Below are 10,047 nucleotides of genomic sequence, written 5' to 3'. Positions count from 1 at the left end.
TGACCCGTTGCTCGCAGCGTTCTCGGGCTGCGCGCAATCAATTTGTCACGCAAAATTACGTCAATACAATGCATCAAGGAATCAATCCCAGCCTTTCTCAAAATCGGTAAAATTTACAGGAAAAATCCAAAGGGGTTAGCCCCGTTGTCTCAAAATGGTATGGAGTATATAATGGTTTTATATTGCGCCGCGCTGGGCAGCACGATCCTTTATCCAGAGCATCAGGTCCGCGATCCAAAGTAGAACGCACACAATGTTATTCACTATCCACTGACCCCACTGACCTATAAGTATAGTATAGATTATTGTTGTGTACGCAAACGTAATGCATTCGTACATAGAGATTCAACAAGGAGCCGAATTCAAATGTGTTAATCGACAAAACTAGTCAATCGTTCACTTTCGGTTTATTTTTTATACCATTAGCGTCGCTAGTGTTCCCCTTGTAACGATGTGTCATTGGTTACAGGGACGCTCAAGGTCGATTAATCGATGATCTTGCAATGTGATTCGTAGAAAGTCCCTGCAGTCTTCGATGCATACGGAACACTAGCGCCATCTTCTTACAGGCAGCTATTTATTTAAATAGAGTTCGTGCTTCTTGTGTAGTCTCCATGCACTCATATCTGAGGATAATTATTAAAAACAATGAGAACAAATCTTTGACATTCTGTGTCCGGAACAGTTACCTAGTCATTATTATTTAACGCGTTCATAAATTACATTAGTTCATACAATAATTATACTCTTCGCCTAACTATCTCACTCAAAGCCAATTTCAATTATACAGTCTTTTTGGCATCTGATTTAGGTTAGTTCTGAGCAGCAGTTGTCGCTGCTTTGCACAAATTCATCATTGCATACTACCTGTAAACTTATGAGTAAACATCTATTACAGGGAGACGGTTACTACGAAATTGTCAACTATGAACATAGATATCAGAGGTGTAGATTACATGCTGTTTCAAGGAGCTGTTGACGCTGGATTGACGGGAGATGTTCAGAATGCTTTATCAATCAATGGAAAGCAGGCAGATTCAGCCTTCAACAAGGTATGAGAACGATGCGTTAAGACAAATGTTGTCTGATAGAAAATGAATCACAAAAAATAGATATCAAAATTTGCATGTGTTTACTATAACGACTCATCTTACTATAGTTTTGAACATTGTATATTCATTGTTCAAATCCGTTTTCAGAGTTTCATTAATCTAGTACTCACTTTTTTATTTATTTAAATAAGGTATAACCTTACTCTATTCAAATTAATTCTTGATTTTACCACAGGCCATAGATGAACCACTGATATCATCCACTTATGAAAAGATGACGAGAATTGTGCCATCAGAACATCTTGAAAGCCGATTTAAAACTCTAGTGGCGCTAGAATCCATAGATGCAACTACATCGCTAGAGGAAAACAATGCCCAGAGCGTTGAGTTTGATGATAATATTGCCTTCGATGGCCTGTTAGCGATTACAGCAATGGAAGAAAACGAAGAATATATACAGAATGTTTCTAACACTCAAGATATATTGGATAAAGAAGAAAATGAATTTACATTGTTTGAAAAAGTACATGAGGGTCAGAATTTCCGTTATCATTCTAATCACTCCCTATCTTCTACTAGTTATGAAACCTTAGAAATGATTGAAGATGATGCAAACGACAGTTTAGACAGTTTGCAGCAAGAACTTGATAAAGGTTCTGGCAAGAATTGGCATAACACCGAAACCAGGAATATGAAGATCAATTTTGAATCAAAATGGAATGACTTTAGCAATAATCGTCAACTAAAGACAGGTAATATTACCGACACCAACGAAAATCATCATGAAACAGACATTGAATCAAATTTGAATTTCGCGAATAAGAAATATGTAATATTACTTGATGCGTCGGATGATGAGCATGGAGATGATGATTCTATAGTCACTTTTCTGATGGAAAATCGTGATATGCTTGACACAAATAAATTCGAACAGGAGGATAAAACTTGGCAACCGATTGCATATTGTCAAAATTTTGACTCGGATGACCAATCAACTTTTGGGGAATGTCAGAAACAAAATTCGTCAGAAATCAACGATCAATTACCTGTTCATGTCAAGAATTCCACTAGTCAAAATTTAGCAATAGATGAATTGGGGTCAATGAGTACGACAGTATTGGACCACAATCAAAACTTCAATGAAACATATACCACGTCTATATCTACTTTGGATAAAGAGACTAAACAAATGGTAACTTCAAGCACTAAAGATTCTGAAAGTGTCAGTAGAAATAAAAAAAAAGAGCTACTTTCATTTAATAGAACGCCTGAGGTCTTGAAATGGTTGAAAAATCCAAATGCCGAAAATATTCCCGATTCCAGAAATAATTGTGCCACAACGCATTTTTTTTATGAAAAAATGTCCCTACAAACCACTAATCTTTCTCAGCTCCATTCTTCCTGTGAAAATAAGGTTCAAAGTACCGACAGCAAAATGCAAATGGAAGTGGGCAGAGCGTCTTTGAACTTGAACACTTCATTTCCAGTCAAAAAGAATGTGATTGACTCTCTTAAAACAACAAAGAAGCAACGAGAAAGTTGCATGATAACAAGTAGAAGTAGATGTACCTCACATAAAAGTTTTCGTCGTTACACAAGAAGCACAACTATGCCCTTGTTGAAAGCAAAGAACTTTCCGATGTTATGTATGAGAAATGCTTCTGTACTTCGAAAACATAACGGTATGCGAACGATCAGAAAGTCATCGGCATTTCGAAATTTGAGAAGGCTAAATATTCAGAAAGTTTCCGTAGATTCTGTTAGGATGAGAGCTTTTGAAGATTCGAACTATACAAAGGTATCAAACAAGTCTAAGAGTATTGAAAGATCTTGTACAATAGGTTTGCCAGTAGCAGATATGAAAGATGTGTTGGAAACAAATGTAAAGAACGATTTAGGAATATTAAAACCGCAAAGTTTGTTGGAAAAGTCGAACAATAAAGATCCAACCTTTGAACTGCAGTTTGCGAATTCAATAGCTGGATGCACAGAAATAAAATTGGAGACTGTAATTGATTCAACTCAAAGTAGCGATGATTTCACAAGGGACTGTACAGCAGCACCTACTATTAAAATTAAAGTAGAATCTGATGATGAAGCTGAAGATTCTAACGTTGACATGCTTCATTTTATGTTGTTGAAAGAAATGTGGAGTAATAAAAATTCATATGATCAATCAGACACTAGCGAGACATATCTAGAACAAAATGAACTTTTCATTACCTTGTTGAAGGAATTTTTGAACAAAAAAAATTGCTTTATGTACATATCTCAGCTAACAGGTATTGGTAAATTTCTCAAGGAACGAAATATCAATATAGTCACAGCCAATACACAGAATAATATCGTAAGCCAAAAACAGGCATATCCTTCAAAAACTGATACAGATACATTTTCAATAAAAACTGTATTCACCAAGTCCCTTGAATCTTTGAACTCTGATATAAAAAGCAATATTAACCATTCTCAATCTTTGCAAAAACAAACTACAGTATCCGATGTGCCTTATCTGGAAGATGAGAAATTTCTTGATTTTCATGATATGTCTCCAATGAGGAAAAATGTGTCACCACTACCAACACCTACTTTCAATGATGACTTGAAAATCGAGCAACCAAATTGTGAATGCAGTATACAAAATGAGGTGCACATAAAAACGGAATCTTGTGATGCTAACTACTGTGAACAATATGATACTGCTCGCAAGGTTACGCTACCAATGTATGAAACTTATGGTGCGAACGAAACCAACGGTTTGAAGTCGGAAATGGACAATTTTGAAAGTGAAATGAACAATTTTGAAGATGAAATGGACATTGATGAAACTAAGGAAATAATAATCCCTGAAGGGTTAGGAAGTATGAACTTATCTTTGAATTGCAAGTGCAGTGAAAATTTTGTATACGGAACACATATCGGTACTGCCTGCGATGCAGTTGAAAAATGTTCTTGTAAATGTGATAAAGCACATGCTTCTGATGGTAAGCACTTGGATAACAGTACTGAAGCAGCCAAGAGTCAATATTCCTCCTATACATACAGCGTTAAAAAGAACCAAAGATTAGAATGCCCCAGAAATCTAATTTCACAGCCTGTTGTGAAACTAGAAATAATGGACCCAGAAATCTGCAGAACCCGTCCAACTGTGATATCAAAAGCAAGAAAAAAAAAGTCTGGACATCAGGATTCTTGTCGAACTCTTTCGAACAAAAAGAGAAGAGCAACACGGGCTCTTCAAAGTTCTGCTAAAAGAAAAATAGAATCTCAAGAATGTATAAGTGCAAGAACTAGAAGCAGATGTACCAGAAGTTCAAAAAATTCACAAGTTCAAATTCAACATTCTTCCGATTCTTTGGCACGTCCGAAAAAGAAGCGACCCAAAAATTCAACCACGACTGAATCAAAATGCACAAAACGCAAGGCTCGACGTCCTAGAAGAGTTTCTGCATTGACTCGAACAATTTCTGGTACTGAACAGGGTGACAAGAATTCAGATACGGAAATAATAGAATGCACTTCAGAACGTTCAGTGAATCAATCCCCTCGGAAAAACATTATAAGTACAAAACGAAAACTCAGACCACGACGTCAAAATCCAGTGAAGGACAAAGCACATGAACCGATGATACGCAAAACAAAATCTAAAAATTCTACGGGATCAAAAACATTGCCAAATTTAAAACGTCGTATTGCAGATCAGATACCTGAGGTTTGCAAGGCCAAAAAGGACAATATTGCTAGAAACAATCATACTAAAGATACGTCTAAAAGCTTAGTCAAGACGAAAGGCGAAAAAAATATACCGAGAATCTTGAAACGAAACGGAAAGCTTTCAAATTGTAAAAAACAGCCGGAAACTGATCAACAAAATATAGAAGGTGGGAAAACTGTCCAATTAACATACCAAGTTCTGCGAACTACATTGCAAAACACACATCGTGTTGGAAACAACAAAGCTGTATTAACAGAAAAAGATTCTACGGTATTGTCTACCGATGGATACGCATCTGATACGTTGGATAATATACAAGCCGAAAAAGAGATATCTGAGCCTGTGGAAACAAGAGAAACAGCGGAAACTATTCGATCACCAACTATAAATTTATGCAATGTAAGTAAACTTCTACCATTTACCACAGGCCTTTGATTTGTGGATAATTTCATTGCTGAACATGTATTTTGATATCGTGGATGCATAAATTAATACCTTTTTATACTTTTCTTACATAGGATCTCTACACGCGATACTTTACAAATTTCATCACTGCAAATGGTTACAAAGTGAAATTTTGCTATGTTAATAGAAGACTTGCAGTATTGAAGGCTACTATAGCAAACGCAGATGAAGCAGACAGTTTTGTAAAAGCATTTTCACAGTTTGACTGTGCAAATTATAAGGTGTGGAGAGACACCAAACAGGGAAGGTAAATTTTTGACAGGTTTTGTTCACATATTGAAAATAGACTACCAAGTACGTTCTTGTTCCAACACTAACAAAAACCGAATAATTCTATTACAGGTATATTTTACATCGTACATGGCTTTGTGGGATTAACGGATCTCAAGATCCAGATGTGAATTACAAAAATTTGTCATGTCAAGCACGGATACACATTTCTGTCGAGGAGCCCACCACTAATGATTTTAATGCTCATGTCTTGATTTATAAAGAACACACTCATTATTCCGCAAATAAAGAACAGTTATTACGTATTATTCCTCTGTAAAATTAATTAAATTAAAAGTGTAATTATATCAACTTCTCAGAACTGAAGTGTATATTTTTTTACGTGTTTATAATAAATCCTATAGCTTAAGATAGCAAGGTAAAGTCGGGGTTTACAAATTTGTTTATTTGTAAATTGAAAAATTTCCGAATTTGAGTAGCCCTAAAGTTTTCGCACCATTGGTCAAAGTCATCAACGACGCGAAATAAATTCATTAAAAAAATATCTACCTATGGGAAACGTTTATTCGCGACTCAGTTTTTTTTTTCTTGTTAATAATATTATTTTCCACGTTATTTTTAAATAATCACTATAAATTCGAAATATTATCACAAAAGAATTTATCACTTCGGCGTTTAAATAGATATTAAGAAAAGATAATTTGTTAAACATTGTACTATACCGAGGGTATCAGAAGGGCTAAAGTTTGTGTTTTTAATATTCATTGGTTTAAAACCGCAGTTTGTTTTGTATCAATTATTTATTTTTCCATACAAATTATAAACATGTTTTTTTCAAATACTGTACATATACTGAGTTCTATTATAATTTTAAACCTCTAATTTAATGATATATTTCATTTATTTTCATTTACTTGTTAAGTCAACTACTTTGATCCTCATTTCGTTTCATTTATGATAATATAATATACAGGTAGATTTTCTTCATCTCCATTTTTCAATTTTTGTTCTTATCTGTTTCATTATGATCAAGCTCAATTCATTGATATGGCAGTTCCAGATATGGACATATTAAAACTTTACTTCAGGTGTGTTATAATGATTTTCCCACTGCAGAACAGTACGCTTTTCCGTAAAAATTACAGATAAACAGAGAAAAAACGAGTAGTTCGATTCTACAGATCAAAAAACTAAGTCACATAATCGTTGAATCGTGAATTTTTGATGGAGTCCGTGTAAATATATACAAGTTACTTCACAAATCTGAACATGCTATAAGATGTGTTAATGTATACAGTGTGAACTGATTTTCAATTATTGTTACTCTGCCATATTTTGTATCTTTGCTGGTTACTGATTTTCGATATCATCAATATAGAGTGAGAGAGTACTATTTTCTATCTTCACAGAAGACATAGATAAATATATATTTTCATAATCTTTTCTTATAAATGTAATTCGCTTACTTTAAAATCATTAATGTTAATAATATTAGTGCCGGTACTTCTTTTTTTTTATGCTCAATTCAAATTTTTGTTCCGCACAAAAAACACACATAATTAAAAAAAATTTATTTGAACATCACTCGTTAATATTGCGTGGTATGAATAAAAAATTTCATATATGTAAAATCGTTTTAGCCTTAGAATAAAAATCTAAAATTTGCTATACCATATTTCATCTGATAGCGACAAAAACTTTTTTGCTTTACAATTAATTACTATAAAAATAACAATAACTAAGAAGTACTGAAGCTGCCAATTTGCAAGTACAAATAAACATAAAAATACATAATTTTCTTTTTCTTCAATTAAAATTCCTTCCTCATTGATCAGCTATATAGCGAATTTGTTTTTCACCAAGAAAACACGAAGAAAAAAAAAATAAAAAAAAATAACACCAAAGAAAAACATATTTCTGACTAAAAGAGAGATCAAAATACATTGCCACTTGTTTCGTTATAATAATTAAAGTAACGATACGGTAATTAATAGTAATGTATTCTTAAAATAAATCTGTGTTTTTATCGGTTGTGTGTAAATTTGTTGCTGATAGGCAAGTTCTATGTGAGGATAAACAACAAACCGAAATATACTGTGTTTAAGTAGAACAAGTAAAAAAATTTTTAATACATCTTTTTTCACCGAAATACTTTGACATCCGAAAGTGTGGATTACTGGCTTCGTATAAAATCGTGCTAACAATAAATGTTGTGCAGTATTTCCATTAAAAATTACCAGGGTTTACGCGATAAATACTTAAATACTACAGTACTGTTACAAGATATGGTACAAAGCATTCTTTGCAATTGATCTGATGTTTGGAAGTACTTTTCGTCAACAATTACGCAGCATAGATTAAGTACAAAACAATTCAACGGACAAACGCGGCATATATTTTTAATATTTTACTTTGTCTTAGGTTTTGAAAAATGCATTTGAATAACGGTGACCTAAATAAACCCTGGACTTGAAAAAATCTGAAACTTGCCGAAACAAAATCATGTTAAGAACTGGAAAACAGGTGGGTGTGTGTTAAGAAAATATTGCTTTGTAAATGTAGTATAAAGTTAAAAACGAAAACAGTACGCTAAAGTAAGAAAGTAACCGTGTTTAAACTACAGAAAAAAAGGAGCTTAGAAATATCATGTAGACTGATTATAACAAGTACGAACACATTTCTATTCTACGTGTTGCTGCCAAAAAGAAAAGGGTAGCATTGCACAGGTATTGTTGAAAAAGACTGTGTGCACTTTCGAAAATCAATAAATCTTCACTAAAAAAAAAAAAAGCAAAATAAGCATCTCTCTAGATGATCAAAAATTAAAGGAGCTCCAAAAAAGCTCTCAGTATAAGTTGTATTAGTTTAAAAACAATCTGTATAGAGTGTAATAAAAATGTGCAAAAGTACTTTATTTCTCTTTCTTTTCCTTCCGCTATTAAAAAGAATTATAAAAATCAGAAGTTTTATAAATTTGTAATGGCATCCCTTTAGCTTTCGTTCCCATTAAAACTTAAAATCACTTTGATAGCTTTATACATGACCATTTACAACAATGCAAATCGCAAACATCGTCATAATATTTCATTCAGCAACATACACTATTATTCGTAATAATATAATATGTTATTTGCGTGTGGATGTCTTGTCTGATCTCCTATTAGCTAGTTCAATAATAAAACTATAATACTAAGTAAAGTTGGTACTGCGCCACTCCGATATCTAAGTTTTTTGTTTGCTCCAAATTCCAGTACGACATGTTCTCTATACCATCATCATTTATTGTCATATACATATATTTCTTTTCCATTTTTTCACTTGCTGTTAAGAATTTGATCAACAAAATACCACATACACATGTTATAGGTCTTTCTGAGAAATTGGATTCACTATGTTTTTGAAGTTGTTCATGTTTCGTAAAAATGTTAGTAACCTTTCGCTCTATGATTTTCTTTCTTTTTGTCACTAGTTTATTAGCGATAATGATTATTGCACGTTACTATTAGCCTGTTACTCTTTGGACCTTTCATTGCAAGCGAATAATGAACAGTGTTGTATAATGGCTGTTACTTCATGCTATTTCAAACTTACCATGTCGAAATTTGCACATATACATAACATTTTTTTAGAAAAATAAAGTTAAAACATCATGGTTCACTGCAAACTGGAAATTTGAACTAACCACGAGCTCGGGCTGGCTAGTACGCTTCTATGTCTCTGGGTGCATTTGTGTTCTATTACGGAGTTTCTAAGCTTCGAGGATGTTTTCAAACTGTATGCGAAATAACCAAGCCGATTGAGAACGCGACATAACACATGTCGAGAAAAAATATATAATTTCGTTGAAAAACTTTTTAGAATAAATATTTTCAATAACAACAAGTGTCGTTGAAATATTCTCTAACAAATTACGAAAGTATGACCATTGAGTTTGAAAGATGTGATTTACAATAAGGGATATCAAATTAAACATCCGAACATATTGCACAAGAATTACTAAGCTTGGAAATATCACTGAATTTAGTGCAATATACAGGAACCAACGAATTGTAAAGCGCGTTGCTTGACCAACAGAAAGACAAAAATGGAACATTGAATAGAGCATGAAACGTAATTTCAACTCATCAAATCCTTCGACGTTGTCGAACAGTTGCCCGCGTATTTGTGGCGGGTAAAAATCGAACATAATTTCAGAAAACAACAACACCGCTTTAAAAGTTTGTGTATACGCTTGGCCAGGTAAGCTCTTCGTAACTCGTTGACCAAAACATCCTCTTTTAGAGACCCCTTAAATTGAATGTGTGTTATTATATGTATGTTTGTGTGGATGAGTAGTGGGTGTAGGCACTGATGGGGGTGGATGGCTGCGTGACGAGCAGATAAAAAAACAGACTAATCCTGGACAAGTCTGTATATGTGATGCTGCGCGCCATGTTCGGACGTTGACACTTCAAATACATACGCTGTACAAAGTAACGTCTCCTGTGTGTCTCTATTCGTTACAACCTGGAATTGAAATAACACGCATACACATCAGTTGCGAGTCCATTGCACGGCGAATAAAATTTGATGAAACAGGAGTGAAAA

At 33.7% G+C, this 10,047-nt stretch overlaps 2 protein-coding genes across 9 annotated transcripts in view; one reads left to right on the top strand and one right to left on the bottom strand.

Annotated features, from left to right (window-relative positions):
• Nucleotides 1-619: 619 nt before the first annotated feature.
• LOC124184488 lies at nt 620-6,635 on the top strand. The gene is made up of 5 exons (XM_046574226.1): nt 620-811; nt 899-1,052; nt 1,288-5,163; nt 5,283-5,476; nt 5,572-6,635. Exons 2-5 carry the CDS (start codon nt 927-929, stop codon nt 5,777-5,779), a joined length of 4,404 nt encoding a protein of 1,467 aa, XP_046430182.1. The 5' UTR covers nt 620-811; nt 899-926; the 3' UTR covers nt 5,780-6,635.
• The window catches only part of LOC124184489 (protein scalloped), a 101,514-nt gene continuing 98,034 nt past the window's right edge, over nt 6,568-10,047 (bottom strand). For all 8 annotated transcript variants that reach the window (XM_046574229.1, XM_046574232.1, XM_046574230.1 and 5 more), the window contains one exon: nt 6,568-9,966. In XM_046574229.1, the coding sequence (XP_046430185.1) occupies nt 9,853-9,966 (114 nt within the window). In that variant the 3' untranslated portion in view covers nt 6,568-9,852. The remainder of the gene's footprint in view (nt 9,967-10,047) is intronic.

Source organism: Neodiprion fabricii, chromosome 6, assembly GCF_021155785.1.
Source record: "Neodiprion fabricii isolate iyNeoFabr1 chromosome 6, iyNeoFabr1.1, whole genome shotgun sequence".
In the NCBI taxonomy this organism is placed as follows: Eukaryota; Metazoa; Arthropoda; class Insecta; order Hymenoptera; family Diprionidae; genus Neodiprion; species Neodiprion fabricii.
The sequence above is the reverse complement of the archived record's forward strand: the minus strand, read 5'-3'. Positions and strand labels throughout refer to the sequence as shown.